Source organism: Carettochelys insculpta, chromosome 30 (assembly GCF_033958435.1).
Source record: "Carettochelys insculpta isolate YL-2023 chromosome 30, ASM3395843v1, whole genome shotgun sequence".
NCBI classification, from domain to species: domain Eukaryota; kingdom Metazoa; phylum Chordata; order Testudines; family Carettochelyidae; genus Carettochelys; species Carettochelys insculpta.
In genome coordinates this window covers 7372514-7396036 of record NC_134166.1, presented here as the reverse complement: position 1 = coordinate 7396036, position 23523 = coordinate 7372514, and the positions used below count along the sequence as shown (strand labels likewise).

The window sequence follows — 23523 nt, the reverse complement described above, 5'->3', positions numbered from 1 at the left end:
CTGTTTAACCTTGCACGGCTGAAAGCTAAGTCTAAGGTGCGAGAAGTCCTCATCAGAGACGTGCTGTTCGCAGATGATGATGCTGTATTGTCTCACACAGAAGACCAGCTTCAAACAACAGATTAGAGCGAGAGATTTCTGAGTTAGGGTATTCAAATTTGACACATTAACATGTGCTAAGAACAAAGATATCAACTACCTCATGCATTACAAGGACTGCTTCCCTCCCTTTGATGCTCGTAATTATCTCAGACAGGACAATTAACATCCCCCCCACCTCTCACACCCTTCCCTCTATCCTATTTGATTTGTCAGTTTTTATGGCATTTTTTTTTCTTTTTGCTCCTCTGTACTTATAAATGTCAGTCTGTATTGGAAATGAAATTGATCTGAAGAAGTGGGTCTGTCCCGTGAAAGCTCATCACCGAATAAATCATTTTGTTAGTCTTTAAAGTGCTACATGTCTGCTGCTTTGTTTTGTTGAAGTACAGACTAACATGGCTACCTCTCTGTTGCAAATTGACTATAGTCCTTTCTTGTTAAAATATAGTGAATGATTAGAGTTTATAGGAATGAAGAAACAAAATGGAATTCCTGAATTCTTTGTTAAGTGATTGTTCAGGTGCATTCCATATTAGATGCCCATGCATGTGCATGCATAATACCCAGAAATATTTTCCTCTAGCAGGTAGCCATAGGATCAGCCTCGACACCCCCTGGAGTGGCATCTTCATGGCACCCAATACAGGGCCTGCTGATTCTCTGCCCCGCCCCCAGTTCCTTCTTGCTGCCAGTGAAGGTTAGCTGGAACTTCTGATACTCCTGCTGAAGGTTGTCTCCTCTTTCCACATCAACCAGAACATATCTCTACCAGTCTTTTACCATAAGCTGCACTCTAATGCTAGGAAACAGACCCTACACTCCCCAGATGATTGTTTAGCCTTGACATTTTACAAATACAGTAAACCCTCAAAATGCACAATTTCAAGTTGCACTCAATTCACATTAACACAAGTTAAGTGCAACTCAAAATGCTGCTCCCTCTAGCCCTGGCTCAATGCCCCTGACCCCGCACAGCCCCGGTTCAACCCCTCCCTCCCCAGCCCCGCTCTGTCTGACCCTCCACCCCCATGCTCAGCTCTAGCTCTGGCTCACCACCCCTCATGCACGATTCCAGTTCACTCCCCCTCCACCCCGGTTCAAACCCCTCCCGTGTGTGGCTCCAGTTCAGTCCCCGTTAGTCCTGGTTCAAACCCTCCACAGGCTGGCTCACCACCCCGCGTGTGGCTCTAGCTCAACCCCACCCGTGCCCCAGTTCAGCTGCCCCTCTCCTGCATGAGGCTCCTGCTCAACTCCACCCCCACCGCTCTAACCCACCCCAGGCTTAACCCCGTGTCCCCTTCCCATGGCCCCAGCAAATCGACAGGTTTAACCCTCCCCACCTGCTCCCCCCAACCGCAAGACTTACCTTTCAAAAGGAGCTCCAGGTGCTCCTGCTGCTTCCCCGGCTGCAGAACATGTGTTCCACCAGGGAAAAAGCCACCCCCTCCGCCCAACCTACATGAAATTCAAAATAATGCAAGGGAACATGGGAACCGAACCCTCATGTAAATTGAGGCTCTACTATATATAGAACTACACCTTTTAGGAAATCTTGATTGTTTGTTACCATTGCTGGCAGGAAGAAAGTTCAGCCAGTCCACTCTCAGAGAATCTCACCTTGCTACAGCTTGGCAGGGGGGCTCATCACCTAATAAGTCACTCTCCACCAGAGTGCAAGCCTCTTCTATGGCTTTTCTGGTTCATGTACCCAGTACCTAAAATACGTAGAGCTGTGACCTGGTCATCTATTCATGCTTTTGCAGCACAGTATGCAGTCACTTGCCATATGATAGATGATGAGGCCTTTTGTTGGGGCCCCACAGTATAAAAAGGATGTCGATTTGCTGGAGCAGGTTCAGCGAAGGGCAACAAAAGTGATTAAGGCTCTGGAGCACGAGATCTATGAGGATAGGCTGAGGGATTTGGGCTTGGTTAGTTTACAGAAGAGAAGACTTAGAGGTGATTTTAATAGCAGCCTTCAACTTCCTGAAGGGGAGCTCTAAAAAGGAGGGTGAGAAACTGTTTTCAGTGGTGTCGGGTGGCAGAACAAGGAGTAATGGTTTGAAGTTGAAGAGGGAAAGGTGTAGGTTAGATATTAGGAAAAACTACTTCACCAGAAGGGTGATGAAGCATTGGAATGCGTTGCCTAGAGAGGTGGTGGTTTCTCTGTCCCTTGAGGTTTTTAAGTCCCAGCTGGATAAGGTTCTGGCTGGGATGACTTAGTGGGGGTTGATCCTTCTTGAAGCAGGGGGCTGGACTAGATGACCTCCTGAGGTCCCTTCCAGCCCTGTGATTCAGTTCATAACTCCAACCCTACCTCCTAATGTCAGCTTGGAATTCAACCAAGGTGGAATGCATGTGAACAATTAGTTGAAGAAGAAAAAATGGTAACTCACCTCTGGTAACTCTTTGTTTTTCATGATGTGTTGTTCATATCCATTCCAATATCCTTCCCCTCATCCTCTCTGTCAGAGTAGCCAGCAAGAAGGAATGGAGGGTGGGGAGATAGTGTGTTGGCAGGGCCCTATGTTGGGTGCCATGAAGACACCACTCCAGGGGACATATCCAGCCTGACCCTACAGCTACCACCAAGGGGAAGAATCTTCCGGCTGCTGTGCACACCCAGTGTGGAATGGACATGAACAGCACATCTCAAAGAACAACAGTTACCAGAGGTGAGTGACGTTTTATGGACCCACCCAACACCTGGTAAATCTGGTAGTTTAATATAAAGTACGGTATGCACTGTAATTGTAGCCATGTCAATTCTAGGTTAATTTTTATTAGACTAATTTATGTTGATAAAGGAAGCATGTTTTTGAGCCATGGAGAGTGCCAAAGAAACCTAAGCACTACACAACACCTGAACATAATAGATTTATCAAGACCACCCTTTGCTGGAGTTGAATTAGCTCTGCTCCCCAAAGGACTGAAACTGTATCTTACCACAGCATGCGATACAACACTAATGTGGAGGTTTAGATGAATTCTTCCACCATCTCCTCAAATAATTTTTTCATGATGATTGTGACACCATTCACAATTATCAAGTCCCCACTGACAATCATTAGAAAAAAGAATCATATGACCTGACACCAAAGACAGAAACACAAACACCTTCACCAAATAAGAACACTCCAGCAGTGAAGTAGATTGCATAGGGAATGGGCCATCTAAATACCCCAAGAGAACCAGTTTCAATACTGAAATAAAACCTCCACTTTACACCACTAATTGTCACCTGTCCTCCCAACTGGAATCCTTCTGAGATATCATCATCTACAACCTATACTCGGTGGGGACCCCATCCTGAGAGAAATCTTTCCTGAACCCCACTTCTGGCCCCACAACCTCTCCGAGTTCATCAGAAGCAAACTCCCCAAAGATCAGTACATACTAACTCCAAGTGGCACTAGGCCCTGTAAGGACAGCTGCAAATCCTGCAAATGTCTCTCCAGTGCAAGAAAGATCAACATACACCTACGCATCTACCACAAAACAGTTTTCACTAAACGCCCAAATAACAACTGTTTGTGTGAAGCCAAATAATCACTCTTGAATTAACTCACATGCGAAAATGATAAAGGGTGTTCCTTTTTGTGTGTGGTGAACAGTTCTCATAAAGCAATCACTCTATCAGTCATAATCCTCAAAGAAAACCTGCACAGTTCTTTCAAAAGATGAGCCTGGAAGCTTAAATTTATAACTTTGCTAAAAATCATGGACTGAAGAAAGACACTGTGTATATATTGCTTGATTACAACAGTCTGTAACCCACTAACACCACCTTTGTTGTCCTGTGACAGTAAAGGTGTTAATAGGCCACTCCATTTTCATCCCTTAGAATAAGTCCTAACTACTCATGCTAAGCAGTCTGTTCCACTGTTCATTTTGCTGCAACACTGATCCAAAGTACCTTTTCCAGACCTGGAGAAGAGCTCTGTGTGGCTCAAAAGCTCGTTTTTTTCTGCAGCAGAATTTGGTCCAATAAAAGATATTCTTTCACCCACCTTTTCTCTCTAATGAAGAACAGAGATTGGGTCCATAACTAGCTAAAGCCCCTAATTTAGGATTTGATCCTAAGATGTGCTGAGAATGAGATGTGCTATGAAGAGACAGGATCCACCTAATGGAGAGAGAAAGGAGCATCTTCACGGGCAGGCTTGCAAACCTAGTGAGGAGGGCTTTAAACTAGGTTCGTCAGGGGATGGTGACACAAACACTGAGGTAAGTGGGGAAGGGGCAAGGAACAACAAAGGAGGACCCCTGGTTCGAATAGTGAAAGCAGGACAATCACCTAACTATCTATGGTATTTGTACACAAGTGCAAGAAGCCTGGGAAACAAACAGGAAGAATTATAGGCCCTAGCACAGACAAAGAAGTATGAAGTGATTGGAATAACAGAGACTTGGTGGGATGACTTGCATAGCTGGAGCACTGTCATAGAAGGGTATAAACTGTTCAGGAAGGACAGGCAGGGGAGATAAGGAAGAGGAGTTGCGATGTATGTCAGAGAGCAGCATCGTTGCTCAGAGCTCCAGTATACGGAGGGAGAAAAGCCAGGCAAATGCGAGTGTGTGCAGTGTAGGGGGGATTTCTCCACAGAGTATCCTGACTGGGCACCTCTCCCCAGTCTTTGCAGAAGTAGAGCTGCCCAGCTTGAAGGCAGTAATGACAGATGGCAGAACAAGGAGCAAGGTCTGAAGTTGCAGTAGGGGAGGTCTTGGTTGGATATTAGGAAAAACTATTTCACCAGAAGGGTGTGAAGCACTGGAATGCTTTACCTATAGAAGTGGTGGAGTCTCCATGTCTAGATGTTTTTAAGTGCCAGCTTGAGAAAGTCTTGGCTGGGATGATTTAGTTAGGGTTGATCCTGCTTTGGGCAGGGGGCTGGACTAAATGACCTCCTAAGGTCCCTTCCAGCCCTAGGATTCTATAAATTCACATCTTATTTACTTTACAAGGATTTACATAGCTAGTAGTGTGATGTTTTCTAACCTGAAATATTTATAGTCACTTATTGTAAGCAATTAATTGTTTATTTATAACATTAGAAACAATGTCATTCCCATAAAAGATCTGAATACTTCGTTCATTCCTAGTAAAAATAAAGGAAGTGATTCCAACATCACCTGTACAGACACTAAGAAAGCAAGCATCCTCCTCATTCGGAAGATTTATGTTCTGATGCAGAATTTGGGCCCTTTACCTAATGATGTCTGCTTGACTATGAAGCTTTTTTATTATGATGAAGGTACTCTTTCCAAATTATTTTGATTTATTTAGTGTATAAATAAATATACTGAAACAGCGTTTCATGTAATTTTTTATGAATGTTAAAGCTATGCGGACATTGGCTTTCCCATATGTATGTACATCTGAAGAGTTCTAATTTTTCAAAGTTCTTGGGGTAAAATTCTGGGCCTGTTGGAATCTTTTGGAGATATGCCAGTGAATTCAGCAGAATCAAGATTTCACCTTCAATACGTAAAAATTGTACCTCAGTATGTTAGTCTGGAAAATAAAACCAAGACATTTGACTTTATGACATTTTCAGAAGCATTCTGAACATGATATATCTCTGTAAAGGAAAGCATAGAAGTATATTTCAATGTAAACAAGGACCAAACTGTGTGTGTAAAAGTTAGACATAGTTTTGTATCCCACTGAAATGGCTGTTAGTCTTTCGACAGGTTAGTCTGTATCTTCACAAAACAAAACCAAAAAAAAAAAACCAGTCCTGTAGCACATTAAAGACTAACAATATAATTTATTCGGTGATGAGTTTTCGTGGAACAGGCCTTCAGATCTGGAAAATCCTAATGAATGATAACTGATAACTGAAACAAAGAGAATTTAACAGAGGGATAGAAAATAATGAAATAAAAGCTGTAATCCGGCATGATTTTAGTTAGCCAGATGACCATCTATCGTGGGTGTGGCCAAGCCTCCCATGATCCCATAAATGTTGAATGGTAACAGAGAGAAAGCCGTGCTAGTCTACATACTATCAAAACAAAAAAGCAGTCCAGTAGCACTTTAAAGACTAACAAAGTAATTTATTAGGTGATGAGCTTTCATGGGACAGGCGCACTTCTTCAGACCATAGCCATACCAGAACAGACTCAATATTTAAGGCACAGAGAACCAAAAATAGTAATCCAGGTTGACAAATCAGAAAAACATTATGAAGGTGAGCAAATCAGAGAGTAGAGGGGCAGAAGTGTGGGGGCAGAGTCAAGAATTAGATTAAGCCGAGTATGCAAAAGAGCCCCTAAAATTACCTAAAATCATTATAGGGGCTCTTTTGCATACTTGGCTTAATCTAATTCTTGACTCCGCCCCGCCCGTCTACTCTCTGATTTGCTCACCTTGATAATTTTTTTCTGATTTGTCAACCTTGATTACTACTTTTGGTTCCCTGTGCCTTAAATATTGAGTCTGTTCTGGTATGGCTATGATCTGAAGAAGTGGGTCTGTCCCATGAAAGCTCATCACCTAATAAATTATTTTGTTAGTCTTTAAAGTGCTACTGGACTGCTTTCTTGTTTTGATGGTCCCACAAAGTTTGTTTACAGCCATCAGTCCTGGCTCTCACTGTTCTGTGCTGTTATTTAGCTCTAATTTACCCCTAAATGTCTTCTCAGAGCCCACTAAGCAGTGGAAATGTTGGTTATGCTGCTGGACCATATTGACCTCCCGTAGTCCAGCAAATTCTCTTGTTCAGTACTGGTTATGTCTCAAGGGTGCCGGACAAGAGAGGATCAACCTGTATATCACAGCTTTATAAAAGTACTGGTTTTTGAGTTTATCTTTTTGTGTGTATGAAATATTTCAATCAGAGTTTTTCTGTTGTGTAGTAAAATAGGTTTTTATTTAGCACAAGCTAATTATGAAATAAATTGAATAGAGTATTACTCCAAAAGAGTTATTTAATTTTTTTACAAGATTAAGAACACACAATCAAATTATAGCATATTTCATTTTATTTTTTTCGCCAGTTACACCACCTGATTACCAGCCTCCTGGTTTTAAAGAGGGTGATTGTGACACAATGATATTTGAGGGAGAGCCTATGTATCTAAATGTAGGTGAGGTGCCAACCCCTTTTCATATGCTGAAAGTTAAAGTGACAACCGAGAGAGAACGAATGGAAAATATTGATAAAAATTTGTTAAAGCAAGGAGACTGTAAGGTACCTACGCAATTAGTCAGACTGGACCAAGATGATCCAGAAGAACAAGACCAGCAAATAAACGTAAGGACTCTGAGATTGCTACGTGCTATTTATATCTAAAAATATTTTTTACCATTTGAACTCTCTTGAAAAGGGTCATTAACCATTTATATTGTCTTCTATTACAAAGTTTTCATGAAACATTCAGTTGCCAAAGATAGTCAGATAAAATTACATATAGTTCTTTAGTTTTTTTTTTTCTCTTCTCAATTTTACGGCTCAAACAGTTTATTTTCAATAGAGTTATATATTGAACTAGTGTGATAAAATGGTGCTGATGGGCTGCAGTGTCTTTCGTTTGAAATCCCATGAAATCACTATGAATACCAACGGTGGGGAAACTGTTCTTGTAATGCTTAAGGTAATTGATATCTTTGTTGAGACTGAGGTGAAAAGTGTCAAATTTGAGAATGAACTCCAGTGTTTCATAAAATGAAAGAGAGTACATGATAGTCCTGATGTTCTGGACAAATTTCAACTCAGTTACATTATGTATCCTAAATCATCTCTACAAAATATTTTATTTGAACAAGTTATTCTTCATTTTATAACCTAAATCTGGTAACATTGGTAAATTTTGGGTAGCATCTTAGTAGTAGGTGAGAGATATAAGTGTCTAACTTCGGATTTCCTTGCTATCTAGGCCATTCTTAACAGAAACGTAGGAAATTATTTCAACATCACATTTACAGACACCATGGGTAGGTCTACACAGCAGTTATTTCAAAATAACAGTTGTTATTTTGAAATAACTATCCTATCCTAGCATCTAATTTTGAATAGCAGTTGGTTTATTTCAAACTTGGTTAACCTCATTATACAAGGAATAGTGCCTATTTCAAAACAGCTATTTTGAAATGAGGGCTGTATAGACAGGGAACAGAGCCTATTTTGAAATAAGCCATAGTGTGTCCAATGGCTCTGTTGCAAAATAGGCTCTGTGTGTAGATGCCATATTTCGAAATAGCCAATAGCTATTCTGGAATAGTTTATTTCAACATGTTTTGTAGACATACCCTAAGGCTCCATCTACACTTAAGCTATCTTTTGAAAGATGGTCTTCTGGAAGATCTCTACCAGAAGATCTGCTTTCAAAAGAGTGCATCCACACACAAAAAAGTGGGTTGAAAGATCAGACTGGTCTTTCGAGAGAGTCCACACAGCCCTTGGTCTTTTGAAAGAATGGGTGATGGATCAAAAAATCCAGTGCCATGAGGACTAGTCCTTTGAAAAAAGGGCCTGCGGCGCATCCGCACATGCTCTTTTTTGAAAGAAGCTTTCGAAAGGAGGTGGTCTTCCTGATCTGGGAGCGAAAGAGGGCTTCCAGAAGAGCTGCATTCTTTTGATTCAGATTGAAAGAATGCATTTTGTGGGTGAACACTGCATGTGTTCTTTTGAAAAAGGGCCTTATTTTCCAAAAGACCTTGATAGCGTAGACGCAGCCTAAAAGAGCAAATATCATCATTCGGAAGATTTATGCTCTGATGCAGAATTTGGGCCCTTTACCTAATGATGTCATGCAAATGATTACTATAAATTAACTTAATGGGACTAGTCACATGAAAGAGTACTCACATTCATAACCATTTGCAAGATTGGGTCCTAAATGTGAGGAATTATTATTTGTAATCCAGAACGTGGACTAAAGTATTTTTATGGGAAAATAATTGTGCCATATTTAAAGTTGCAGCAGCGTTTTTATTTGACAGCAATCTTAAAAAAAAAAACAAAAAAAAAAAAAAAAACCAAGGAGGCAGATTAACTTCCCACAGGTATAGAATGTATTACAATCACACGTGCCCAGCTGTTGATACTGAAGTGTAAAAGGTTGCAATAAAAGTTTTAAGATAGGTAAATACTGGGTGGAAATGAAAGCAAATATCTCATGTAGTGTTGGTGTGTGTTATTGGCAGTTTCATGAGCAAAATAAAAGTGGTGAGGAATATAAGAAACTTTCCCTTAACTTCCTATTTACATGCTTTTAGGATTGTGGGTATCCTTATCACTAAATTAAGATTTTTGTGTTTAAAAATTACACAATGTCTTGATCAAAGACAAGGGCTCCTCCTAGCATCTTAGGGTCAAATCAGTTCAGTTTAACAGTTTTATATGATTATTTGTATTGAGAATCCAGTAAAAATTTTGTGAAGTATTTTCTTTCTTTTCTCTTTTTACATAGGAAGATTTTGTTGCAGATAATAAAATGGAAATTCAGAAAAATACAAATACATCAGCAAAAGGTGCAGGTAATAAATATACATTTGAAGCTCTTGCCACCTGGTTCCTAAGTTACTGAAATGAGAAGTAGTGTATGTAACACATATGAGTACTGTGCTCAATTTAATAATGTTATCCCTTTTGATCCACAGGATAGCCAAAGTTCAGAGCCCTATAATGTTGTTTTCATAAGGAGGAGAAATTGATGATAGAGCGAGGGATTTTCTAGATATATTCTTGTTTATTTACAAACATACATGAAGTCCCTAGCCCTCTCCCTCACTCCCCCCCACCCCCAAAACATTACAGAAGCAAAACAAACAATGTGTGATTTCAAACTTGTGATGCAGAATTCTTAGCATATAGCATAGGAACAAAATACTCCTTACATTTCAGGAGATAGGAGCAGATATAGCCCTAACCTTTTAATCATCAAATCAGGTCAGCAGAAACTTGTCAGATCTGGCCATTAGTTTTCAGCAGTCTGACTGCAACTAATGCCTGAACCTGATCTGTAACAATTGAATTTCTCAGTCCTTACTAATGTGAGTAAATTCACTGGGACTGTTGGTAAGGACTATGTCAATGAGTTACATGTCTGCAAAATTAAGCTCTCAGATTCTAACAGCATTTTATATAACTCTATATTCTTCTTATAGGAGTGTCCCAGTGAGTGTTCTGCTTAAGGTATTTACAGTGTCCATGTGCATATAGTTGGAAGTTTGTAGCAGCAGTTCCCTGGAATGGTGCTCATACACGGCACGCATCTTTCATGTGTCTGTGAGCCATTACCCACCGTGTGCTGTCAGCTGTCCGTCAGTTTTCTCTGCATCCCCTTGGCTGAGGTTGGAACTTCAGCAGCTCTCTCTTTTAACTATAAATAGTTTAATATTCCAAAGTTAGTTAGCTATTAGTCCTGGGTCTTTCATCCACATTTATCCTCCTTGTCCTCTTAAAAAAAAAATCTTTGATTTTCTCTAAGTTATCTTTCTGGCTGGTGCCCTCAGGCACACAGCTGTTTTTCTTTCTTTTTGCCATCCCTCGTTGCATTTTTAAAAAGATCTTTTTCCTTGAACAATGCAAGAAACACAGCTATGCCAGGCTCATCAGGATTTAAGAGATGCTCTACATGCAAACTCTCAGTCTCAGTATCTGATGGTGTCTAGGTGAGGCACATGTTCCTCAGAAGTGCCCACGTTGTAAAAAGCTCTCAGCCAGATCATTCAAGGCAAGGGACCTACAACTTAAGCTCCATCTCATGGAGAAATCTTTGAGACCAGCCTCACCTGGAGACCAGGCCTTCCCCAGTACAGGTGTCCCCAACAGCAGCATTGAAGCAATGGACAGCTAAAACCAAGCAGCCAATGAAACTCAAGTTGCAGTCTTCACCTCAGAGAGAGAATGGGCAAAAAAGAAGCTTTCTCCTGGCAGGAAATCAGCCCTAATACTGTTGGCATCAGCTGCACTGGACCATGAGGTGCTGGGAACATTGAAGGCACTGATGTTCTGAGGGGAGAAGGCAACTGCTAAGCCTTCTCCTGCCACCAGTATGCAGCCAAAGAAGCATGTTCCATCATCAACACCATAGGAACCGAAGACTACATGTCAATAACTACCACCTTGGTGTACTGACAATGTCCACACTAAGAACAACCCTGCAATCTGTGGTTTGCACTCGAGTACTGGCGTTTGTGGTGCCGCTGCTGCTAACAGCACACACAGACCTGGCTCTGGCCTTGGTACCTGGGAAACTGTGACTCTTCAATATCAATGACACCCCCACTAGATCAGTGCCTACCTTCCTTCATCTTCAATTCCAAGGTACACTTCTCACCTGATGAGGAAGAAGAGATATAACATGTACTGCATTTACCAAGACACTTCTTGTGCAAACAGCCACAACAACCACCACAGCAATGGCAGCCATTCCCCTGGTTGTCCCCTATGACTATATAGACAACATGGCCTTTTTGGGAGCCTTGGGGACAATGTCAGAAACAAATGCAGCCCACATTGAAACGCCCAAGGTTGGAGTCTGCACAACCTTCCCTTTCCAATATGAGGAACAGGAGGATGAGCATGCGGCTGAGCCTCAGGAACAAGACATGGGACTACCATCCAGAATTTCCTCCTCTTCACCTGAGGAAACATTAATGCCACCCCCCCACCGCCTTCCCCTCCACCCACAGCTAACAACCTGTTCAAATGAGTGGAAGACGAGACAATAAGATCACCAATGTCCTCCAGGCCTCACTAGTCAACAATATAGCTTTACCTATCTGTGAGGCTAGAGCAAGACACAGGGTGATGTGCCACCCACACATTGAGCTTGTGCACCTCCAAACATCTCTCCTTCAAGGCTGATGACTCTGGAACTACAATGTTCAATGGAAGCGCAATGATTTCTCATTAATAGCCACAAGCCTAGTACTAGAAAGACACCTGACCTAAAATGGCATAGATTCCAGGCGTGATGCATAGCTCATGCACTCCCTCCACGTTCAACACAACTGCCAGTACTTTTTGATTACCTAGTACATCTTAACGTCAGGGTCTTGCTAATGCAACCATAAAGGTCCATTTAGCAGAACTTTCAGCTAAATACAACCAAATAGATGGACATTCACTATTTGCACACCCTATCATGAAAAAGTTCATCATAATACTTACCCACCAATACACCAGTCCACACTGATGTGAGTCCTAAACATGGTACTGCACACACTCATAAGGAAACCATTCCAGCCACTGGGCACATGATCTTTATTACACCTGTCCATGAAGGTGGCCTTCCTCAAGGCAGTTGTATCAGCCAGAAGAGTTGGAGAACTAGTGACCCTTATGGCAGACCCTCTATTCATGATCTTCCAAAAGGACAAAGTAATCATCGGGCCACATCCCAAATTCTTACCAAATTCTCTTTTCCATCTCAACCAGCAAATATACTCACCCATGTTCTACCCAAAATCACACTCAGAGTCTAGATGGGCAGCATTGTATACACTTGATGTCCACAGAGCCCTCTCCTTCCACCTGCAAAGGACAAGGGCTTTTAGACAGTCTTCATGACTCTTTCTCTCCACGATGGAGAGATCAACAGGGGGCAACCAGTTTCCAAACAAAGACTATCTAAATGTATCACACAGCATATAAGACTGTGCTACAAACTCAACAATCTCCCAACACCAAGCATAATTTGAATACACTCCACAAAAGCACAAGTGGCGTCTTGTGCTTTCCTCAATAATGTTCAACTAAAGGACATATGTAAAGTAGCTAATTGTACATCTGTCCATATATTTACAAAGCACTATATGCCATAGACCATTATGCAGTACAGGCCACCAGATTTGGCCAGTCCATCCTGAGCATTACAGACAAAACAACACTGAAGCCCTGCCTCCAGGAAAATCCTACTGCTCCAAAGTCACCTTAAGTGGAGCACCCACAGGGACGCTCCTTGAAGAAGAAGAGAGGGTTACTCACCTTGGCAGTAACTGAGGTTCGAGTTGGGTGTCTGTGAGGGTGCTCCACGACTCTCCCTCCTCCACTCTGCTTCAGATCAATACTTGTCCAGGGTAGAGAAGAAATTCAGGGATGGTTGATGGCGTGTTGCAGGGTAGTGGCTTGCAGACACATGAGATGTGTACTGTGCATGCATGCTGCCCTGGAGAACTGCTGTTATAAACTTCTGACTATAAGTGCAGAGGCATCATAAACACCTTAATTGGAACACCCATCTCGAAGCAACTCAGTTACTGCACAAGGTGAGTAACCCTCTCTTACTTACCTATACATAACTTTTTACATGCCTGTTAGGAATAACAGGGTATATTGGGCCTGATTCTCTTTTATACTAATGTCTCTTTACAGCACTTGTTAATTTAAAGGAGTTCATGTAAATAAGAATGTGGTTCAGTGTGCTAAAAGTATGAGACACAGTAATTCCCACTAACGTTAATAGTTACTTGCATGCAGAGATGGGTGAATAGAGCCTTTTTAAAGTGTCTGGATAGCCTGTCAGTTTTATTGTCACATTTATTAGATGTCTAGCACCATGATATGTAAAAATAAAAATGTAAAAAAATGCAGTTAAGTTAACACCAGAACTTATTTTAACAAAACTTTCACAGAATTAAGTTTAACTTGTGAAGAAAATGAACTTACAAGGTCTGAAGAAATCCAGAATAAACCTGTGTCTAATTTTCAGGTATAAATGCTATATTCTCTTCCAATCTTACTCTTAAAATACTTTTTCCAGGATTTTTGTGAAGTTTCTTTGTTACTCAAACTAACATTTTGAATTTTGAGACTTCTTGAGCAATTTTTTAATGTATGGAGAATATATACATGAAGTTGTTGTATGCTATAGGTATAACTATCAAGAACAAGATGTGTCCATTTTGTTCTAAACAAGATGTTTTACAATAAAATATGACTAAAATATTTAAAGTTATAAAATTCAGTCAAAAACAGTAAATAGTTGTTTTTTTCATTTTAAAAAGTTCTAAAAGACTGAGTGATATAAGTAGAAAAGGAATGGAGTGCTATCCTTATAAAGCATCATTAATTATAAACCTTTTTGAAACTTCCTTTTTAAAGGCTGGCAAACCTACATATTGGTTCTATTTGCTAATAAAAACTGCAGTAGTCAAATCTTTAAAAACTAAAGTATTTGTGACTGAGTTCAGGTCTGTCTTACTAAGCAAAAGGTCCAACTTGGCCACATTGCAAAAATGGTGTAATGGAATTTAATTATAAAACATATATAAGTTCATTGGTATTCTGCTTTCAGTGTAACATCCTCAAACTCTTTATACAGGTTGCATGTCCTAAAACGAGTACTCTCTGATCTGGTAACATCCCTCATCTGGCAGGGGACTAGAGCCAGAGCAGCAGTTTTCCCCATCAGCTCCGCAGGGACTGGGGCTGGAGTGCTGGCTTCCCCCAGCAGTCCTGTGGGGAACAGGCGAGAGTGCCAGCTTCCCCAGCAGTCCCATGGGGAATGGGGCCAGAGCACCAGCTTTCTCTGGCTGCCCCTCGGGCTGGAATGCTGAAGTTGCATGCTGGCTGCCGTGACGAGCCCCAGCCAGCGAGACAGAGGGCATCCAGGGGCTGGGGACGGTAACCTCCCCTGGTCCAGCAAAATCCTTCCTTTGCAAACACTGAGATCCCAAGACTAGGGAGGTGCAACCTGTATAAGGAGATGGACACAAGGAAATACTATGAAAAGGATTCTGCAGGTTAGGACCCCCAGTCAACAACTACTTAGAACCATCTGACAATTTTTTTATTTTATTTGTCTTTCTTTTCATAAAGTTATGTGACATCCATAATAGCCATTTAATTCTGATTTTAAATATTGATGGAAGCCAAGGGTAAATCTGAGTATTGTAACAATGATCATTCATATTGCAGTTACTGAAAACAACACTGAGAGTTAGGGAGAAAAAAAAAAGCAGTCCTGTAGCACTTTAAAGACTAATACAATGATTTATTAGGTGATGAGCTTTTGCAGGACAGACCATGGCTGAGATTGTGTGTCACTTGATGTTGTTTGCACACAATGTCAGCCTGTGCACAGTTGTGGAAGCACTGAATATAGAAATCCAGACTGTCACTATGATCACTGGGGTGAGTCCAAATAGAATAGATATGGGGGATCGAGGGGGTCAACTTGATGTTCATTGGTGCGTTGGAAATAATCCCTTAGACTGAGACAGTGAAAAAAGGTTTTGAGGTTACCACAAGGTTGTATCAAGGTTGTGGGGGAGGTGTGGCAGAAATTCCCCAGGATAGGACTGACTGGTCTGCTGGGCTAAGTCTGTAGCTGGAAAGGTTAACAATATTATCCAGTGAGTTGAGATTGTTGCGATTGTAGTATCCTATGGTATGAAGTAGTTTAAATAGTTTATTGTCCTTTCTTTTTTGTAGGGAGTAGAAGTGTGTATTATAGATATTTAGTTTTGTATTATTAAAGTCCCACAGTGTGGCATCTTGTATGGAAGTTTGTTTATTGGTGAGACTTTCAAGGTCAGAGAGGTCATTCCTGATCCTCTCCTGCTTTTTGTACAGGATACTGATGAGGAGATTTCTCAGTTTCTTAGAAAGTGTGTGGCACAGTCTCTCACTGTAATCAATGCTATACTCTCACAGGCTCTGAGTGACAGACCTGTCTTTTCTTATAGACAATCACCAAACCTCTGGAAAATTCACACTAGCAACCACACGCCACACCACAGAAATATTAATCCTAGAACTTTCCCTTGCAACACACCCCATTGCCAACTCTGTCCACATATTTACACAGGAGACACCATCACTGCACTTAACGATGTCAGTTTCCACTTCCACCAATGTGATAAATGGCATCATGTGCCAGCAGTGCCCCTCTGCTATGTATACTGGGCAAACTGGACAGTCACTTTGTCGAAGAATGAATGGACACAAATCAGACATTAGGAATCTGAATACATATAAACTTCTCAGTGAGCATTTCAATCTAGCTGGTCATAGTATTGAAAACTTAAAAGTGGGCATTCTAAACCATAGAGACTTTAACATCAGATTACAAAGGAAGACATCTGAATTGGAGTTCATTCTCAAGTTCAATACTTCACACCTCGGACTCAACCAAGATACCAGTTATCTTACATATTACAAGGACAGTTTCCCCATCTTTGATATTTGTAGTGATCCCAGGCAGCCCTTTTAAGAGACACTTGCAGTAAATATTTTACTGCACTTTCTGTTACCCTCCTTCTGTCCTATCTAGCTGATTCACCAGTTTTTATTTCATTTTTTCCTTACCTTTCTGTTAAATTCTCTTTCTCTCAGTTTTCATTTATCAGAACTTTCCAGATCTGAAGAAGTGGGTATGTCCCATGAAAGCTTATCACCTAATGAATTATTTTGTTAGTCTTTAGTGCGCTACAGGACTGCTTTTTTGTTTTGTGAAAATACAGACTACATAGCTACCTCTCACTCAGGTTACCCCTATACTTGCATTCCGCTTTTGAAAGAGGAATGCAAATGAAGGAAATTGAAAATGCAAATGAGGCACTGATTTACATCTCTCATGCTTCATTTTCACAGTCTTTTTGGAAGAGATGCTTTCTAAAGGAAGAAAACAGTGTAGACAGGGCTCTTTCGAAAATGGGGTTTATTTTAAAATGAGCCCCGTCTACACTTCCTTTTGATACAATCTCGTCCGAAAAATGATTATGCAAATGAATCACAAGATATGTAAATCAGCGCCTCCTTTGCATTTTAAATTTCCCTCATTTGTATTCCTCTTTCAAAAGAGGAATGCAAGTGTAGACGTAGCCTGAGAATAGTAGCATGTAAATATAGAGGTATTTCTGTTACCAATCCCTGAGGCTCAAATGCAGATTGATCCTTTGGAAATAGCCAATGACAAAGTACGGTCTCAGTGTTTACAAGGGTTCCATGTTGAGAACCCTTGCAAATGTTGAATTTTGCAAATAGCTCCCAGGCTGACAGTGGTCCTACCCAGAGGCCTGGGGGAAGTGGCAGCTGCCAGTGCTCCTGCCTGGAGCCCCAGGGAAGTGGCAGCTGCCAGCACTCCTGCCTGGGACTCTGGCAGAAGTGGCGGCTGCCGCGCTCTTGCCTGGGGTCCTGGGGGAAGCGGCGGCTGCCAGCACTCCTGCCCGGGGCCCCAGGGAAGCAGCATCTGCTAGTGCTCCTGCTTGGAGCCCTTGGGAAGCCACAGCTGCTGGCGCTCCCTGCCCGGGGCCCTGGGGAAGCCGTGGCCGCCGGTATGCCCTTCCTGGAGCCCCAGGGAAGTAGCAGCCACCAGTGCTGCTGCCTGGGGCCCTGCAGAAGTGGTGGCTGCTGGCACTCCTGCCCAGGGCCATGGGGAAGCAGCAGCTGCCAGCGCTCCTGCCTGAAGCCCCAGGGAAGCTGCAGCTGCTGACACTCCCGCCTGGAGCCCTGGGGAAGTGGCTGCTCACGGCCACTCGCAAATAATTGAATTCACAAACCTTAGGTTTGCGAATGTTGAGGCCCTACTGTATTATATTTAAAAATAATAGAAGCACTGATTCACTATAGGACTTGTGCCCATGCCTTCAATGGGGCCATTCGTGGTTAAAGTTAAACACATGCTTAAGTACTATGATGGACTGAGGAATTTGAGCTAGATAAGCACTTGGCATTTTGAATGGCTGAGTCTTGTGTGCCCTAAGATGCTTCTCAATTCTAAGAGGATTCTTATTTGGAATAATGCTTATTTTCCATTTTAGGTTGATCAGTTAGCAAATAAGGCATCTGAGCTTGACGTGTCAGAGGGCAGGACAAGAAGTGGAAAAGTATTTCATATCAATACAGTCGGTATCCTTTTTTTATCAACAGTACATAACAATACGTAACAGTGTGCTTAAATACAATTTACAGTTCAGGATTGAAATTCTGGTCCCATGGAAGTTAAAGGGAACGCCCATTGATGTCTCTGAGACCAGGATTCACTTCAGATTTTTGTAGTTCTTTTTATTTTAGGCATATGAAAAATTTGTATTCCTAATGTCAAAAAGTAAATGTCTGTTTCTAAAAATAACTTAATTTTTGGTTTTTAATTGTGTAATTGCAGAGGGCTGCATGAGAATTTATTTGTATTCTTTGCTTGGCCATGTCTGCCAGCCTAATTCCATGTACTGCAATGGGCCTAGGTTAGGAGAGAACTTAATCCAGCGTATTGTTCCAGATTTCTTATAAAATATGGGGTCAGAATTCTAATCACAAATGTGTTTTGTACATATGTTGAAAAATTCATTATTGCTTATTGATATTTAAATGTGGTTGCTAATTTTTTGAAATCAGCTCCACCTATATGGTGGCTGAGAATTTGAGCTTTATACAAATGGAACAGAAGTTGTTTGGGGTGAAAACTTCAAGCCAGTCTCAACCCAGGAACATCTTAGAAGACTTCTCTTTGGTCCCTGTGCCCCTCCTCTCTCTCTCTCTGGCTTTGGGCTTTGAGGCTAAAATAGTATCCTTAGCCCTCTGCACCTGTTTGTAAGATTTAAGGTGGTACTTGATCCATACAAACATGGATTATTTGGCCCTTTTACTGGCAGGAGTCCCTTGCAGCTTTCTGCTCAGGCCTGCATGGTGCTGGTATAGAAATGCTTTCCACAGTGTGCACTGTGTACCTAAGCATGCCTTCACCCTTGGTCCTCTGAATAACCCTTGTATATGGATTACTTTTCCTCATAAGAGTTCTGGGAGAAATGCTGGCAGTCAGAGTAGATAAAGAAATAGCCTTCATCATTTACATTCGAGAGGAAATTACATGTCATGGCAGAGAAGAATCATGCCTTCTGTGACCCAAGTCTGAAAAAAACTCTTCATTAATTTTTAACACAGGTTAGGGAATAGCAATAACGTTCAAAATGTACTGCTTTATAGCTGTTTGCAGTCTTCTTCTAAAACTAATAGTTAATTTCTTTCTATAAAGGTTGGTGAAAATCAGGCTCAGGAACACTGCAAAAATCTTTTAGTAACTAAGTGTTGTAAACAAGCCCAGAAGAGAAATTGGTCTGAGTCTGAAACTCTTGTAAGTTTTAAAGTTGCATGCAGATTAGAAAACAAAAGGATTTGTTATTATTTTTTGTACATTTTGTGGCAAGTATTCCATATTTCTAAATGGAAAATAAAAGACATAATATAAAACAGGTTTGGTTATGTTTCAAGATACTGTTTAACACTGTACCAGTTTTAAATAGCATCCTTTAATCCCAGCCCCAAAAGCTCATTTAGTACATTTGTTATTTAGTGTACAGCAGTGTTTCCCAAACGTAAAACATTCGCTAACCTCTTTCTGGACTTTGGCCTTACTGGCTTACCCCCTCTGCCAGTGCCATCCCAGTTATTATCTCCTGATTTTTAGTAATTTATTTCCTGCCATATATCCCTTGAAATCCTTTTGCATACGACCAGTAGTATGCATAGCACCCTTTGGGAAACAGTGGTGTACAGAATAAAAGGCGATAGGGTAGTTTACATAGTTTACTATTTCTATATTTGTCTGTGAAAATAAACCGAGCATTATTATTACTATTTAAGGTTAGAAATATGCAAACATCATTAAGATAAGAAATAGCTCAAATTAAGTAAAGACGAAGGGCCAAATTCTGGTTTTACTCTAAAACCAGAAGTAACTCCAATGAAGTGATTGAAAACCAATGTAAGTGTGAGAAGAATCAAACCCTGTGTCTTAGAAGGTTGGTGATGTGCATTACATACTTAGCATTAGCTTTTATGTTAAAGTGGAACTTCTGAGAACATTTTATTTGCAGCAACACAAGGGAGACTTTGTTCTTAGATCATAAATATTGTTTAACCCCCTTTCAATATTGCAAGAGAAAGTTCTTGCATTTTAATTGGTTACTATCAAAATATTATCCCAAAGCTTTGCAATCCTAAGCTGTGTCTACACTAGAGTTTTTTGTTTTTTTTTTTGCAAAACCTCAGTTTTGTGGAAAAAACTCAGTGTCCACACTAAAAATGTGTTCTGTCAACATACTGTCAACAGCCTTCTGCCTCTCCTCCATGAGGCAGAACACCTTTCACAACAGAATCCATTGACAAAAAAAGCTGTGTGGATGCTTGGTCCTGTCTGCTGTGCTTCTGTTGGCCATTCTGTTGAGAGGGTGGCTGGGCAGTCTGGCTGCTCTCTGTTGACAGAGTGGCTCAACAGAGCAATCTGCTTTCGTGTGTGGCTGTGATCTGTTGACAGAAGTTTTGTCAGAAGATATCTTCCAACACATTTCCATTTCCACCTTGCTGAATAGACCTTGTCAGCTCTGGCCCTCCCTTTTTTTTGGACCCCGCTCTTTAAATATCCCTCTGAAACCACCCCCCACTCATGCATCTGATGAAGTGGGTCTTTGACCACAAAAGCTTATGCTCCAAAATATCTGTTAGTCTGTAAGGTGCCACAAGACTTCTTGTTGTTCTCGAAGCTACAGACTACCTCTCTGATACCTGTCTTCCTCTGTTGACATATTCTTGTACTGTAGATGTAGCCCTAGGCACAAATGTTCTTGTAAGGATTGGATATTCCTTGCACAGCTTCTTAATATTGTTGATTCTTGTTATAAAGTTCTTTTTTCATGCTAAAATACCTAACACAACTGAAAGAGCCCTAGTTTAGAAAATACAGGGACATGTAATTCAGTTTGTATTTTCTCTTGGTAGGTTCATCAGTATGAGCTCTCTTCTAGTCAAGATGCATTGCCAAAAAGGAGAAAATTTAGTGAACCAAAGGAGCCGTTTTAAATATCACTTCCCTGCTGTTTATATGTAGAATTCTTTCCAGTAGAGTTTGAATTTGTTATTAACATAATTAACATTAGAGATAATATAAGAGTTTTTTGTTTACATATGCAGTCAAAACACAGGATTTATACACAGGAAAAATTCTGTCAAGGGAGGCCTCACTTTTTGCAAATTGAAAGTTATTTTTTAAAGGAGACTGTATTCCACTGTACATCCATTCATCTGATCTGAGAAAAACTTTTTAAGGAAGAAAATTTTTAGCAAATGACATCAATAACATCTTTCTTTTAGAGATTTTGCTGAAATCATAATGGTGGTTCAGTATACACCTTTGGAACTGAACTGTGTAAAGTTTTCATTGACGTTTGTTCCTGTACCATATTCAGAAGCTTAAGAATTTCTTGCTCAGAACACACAGTGAGACTGAATATGAAAACTAAAGTCTCATGAAAATTTTCAGTTTTTGTAGAATTACATGACAGGAAATGGGGTTAAGAAAGTTGGGTAGTCATTTTATATACCAATACTGTTACCTCTCAGGAGCAAACCAGGTGGCCTGATTGTGTTCATTTATACCACTGGCACCTTACTGAAGCTTAAAAGAGAAAAAGAACAGCATTCACCTTTTTGGTTCCTAATTTTAGACTGAAATGCAGGAATTCCTGTGTAGCTCTGATGCAAGACATACAAACAGCTAAATTTTGTTATAAAGTTTTGTGTGCAAGGCAGCTGTGCCATGTACAGTATTACAAATTGTAACAGACTGTAACTAAATATCTGAAAACTAGATAGCTAAGGTTTTATGTATGTGCAATGATTAATTGCAGCTGTCAGAAACAGTATCATTGCAGATTTTCCAAAAAAATTAATTTTTGTAACTTTAAATTTGCTGAAATAATGTTTTTTATAAATACAGGTAACAACTGCTGTTTGAAGATTAGAGGTGAATAGCTAAATATTCCTTCCTTGAATTTTAACTTTTAAACTAACAATATTGTATTGTTCTACTTCCTAATGAAAACAATGTTGTTTAATAATTTGCTAGGGTATGTTTTTAAAATATAATCCATAAATTTGATTCAAGTAGATTATTGACTTTTGCAATGAAAAGTTCATAAAGGCTGAGTAGCTCCACTTGGTGTGTCGTGATTGTTTTAGTCTCTGCCTGTTTCATGGCTCAAATAAAATATTTATTGTTGAAGAACAAATAGCCTACTTACACAGTGTGGTTTAGTTTTTATATTGAGAGGAAAAATCACAGGCTCTGAATGTATTTGAGAACAATGTAATGGACAACATAAGTACAAATATTGTTTCACAGATTTTGCAAAATAATATAGAATGATGTAATATGATTTCTACAATTGGATTCTGAAAGAAACAGGGACAAAACTAGACAGATACCCTCCTGTGCTTTCTTTCCTGTTCTCCTATTTCTCCTGTGTTCCTCTCCCTGGTTCAGACATTATCTGCTACAACTCTGGAATTCTGCTGTGCTGGTCAGATCTATGCTGCAGTTTCAAAGGAAAACCCCTACTTATGCATCTTCGGCTTGGATTTTTGCTTTAATATTAGAGCATAAATATTACCTGCTAAGCCTTTTTTGTTTCAACCTGAGCAATTTATATGCACAGATCAACACAAATTCCAAGTATTCTTAATATGTCAGGAGTTGCAGTAGAGTTGCTTGTTTAGGGCTGAACTGAGGTTCCTAAATGCAAAATGTCATTTTGTGGGCAATTTGTGTGTCGAGGACTTCGTGGTGTACCATGATTCACAGGCATACAGCAGGATGGACTTTACATGTGAATTGAAGATTCTCAGCTTTGTTTCGACAGAGACGTTGTGTGATCTCCATACTGGTCACAGAGTTTGAAATGCTGCTGTGGCTTTGCCAATCCTGAATTTGATATTTAGGTCAGTACCACCATCTTTATTCACAACACTACCTAAAAATATCTCCCCATTAGACTCTGACAAAGGCTTACATCCCCCTGTCTGATCTAACTTGTTTTTTCCTCTTTTGGTAAGTACTGTTGACACTGGGCCACTTCCACCTTGCTGAATAGACCTTGTCAGCTCTGGCCTTCCCTTTTACTGGGACCCCACTCTTTAAATACCCCTCTGAAACCACCCCCCCCACTCATGCATCTGATGAAGCGGGTCTTTGCCCACTAAAGCTTATGCTCCAAAATATCTGTTAGTCCATAAGGTGCCACAAGATTTCTTGTTCTCGAATTCATAGGAGCACTTTTGTATTGCCAAACAGCCACACCTTTGCTGTTCCTACACAGACTACAGACAATCTGAGACCATATCACGCTGCAGGTCAGTCCCAGTGTATCTGCCAGGCAATGTCTACATCTCTGTGGCCACATGGCAGTAGCAATCTCTGTTGTGCCCCTTGCATGCCTCCTGATGAGCCCAATGTGGCCTGGTTCAGAGCCATGTTCAGGCCCCATATCTATCCTCTTATCAAAACACTGAGTCTCCCAGCTATAGTCAAAGACTCTCTCAGCTGATGGACACAATCACAGAACATATGCAAGGGGTTCCCTTCCAGAGACCCTCTCCAACTATCATGATTACGATGGATGCTTCCCTACTAGTTTGGGGTGCCCACCTAATGGACCAAGTGGTTCAGGGCAGATGGTCAACAGACGAATGG

The 23523-nt window shown here is 40.7% G+C and overlaps 1 protein-coding gene and 1 long non-coding RNA gene across 2 annotated transcripts in view; one reads left to right on the top strand and one right to left on the bottom strand.

The window, feature by feature from the left end:
• Nucleotides 1-21983, top strand: part of HORMAD1 (HORMA domain containing 1) — a 29986-nt gene extending 8003 nt beyond the window's left edge. The window contains exons 8-14 of the mRNA XM_074980813.1: nucleotides 5206-5357; nucleotides 7105-7361; nucleotides 9520-9586; nucleotides 13691-13767; nucleotides 17822-17905; nucleotides 19033-19131; nucleotides 20775-21983. Of these exons, the coding sequence (XP_074836914.1) occupies nucleotides 5206-5357; nucleotides 7105-7361; nucleotides 9520-9586; nucleotides 13691-13767; nucleotides 17822-17905; nucleotides 19033-19131; nucleotides 20775-20855 (817 nt within the window). The 3' untranslated portion in view covers nucleotides 20856-21983. The remainder of the gene's footprint in view (nucleotides 1-5205; nucleotides 5358-7104; nucleotides 7362-9519; nucleotides 9587-13690; nucleotides 13768-17821; nucleotides 17906-19032; nucleotides 19132-20774) is intronic.
• Nucleotides 9877-13586, bottom strand: LOC142003671 (uncharacterized). Its single transcript, XR_012642869.1, has 3 exons — nucleotides 12508-13586; nucleotides 11356-11391; nucleotides 9877-10431 (listed from the first exon to the last, which is right to left on the bottom strand). It is a non-coding gene; the product is annotated as an uncharacterized LOC142003671 (long non-coding RNA).
• Nucleotides 21984-23523: the final 1540 nt, after the last annotated feature.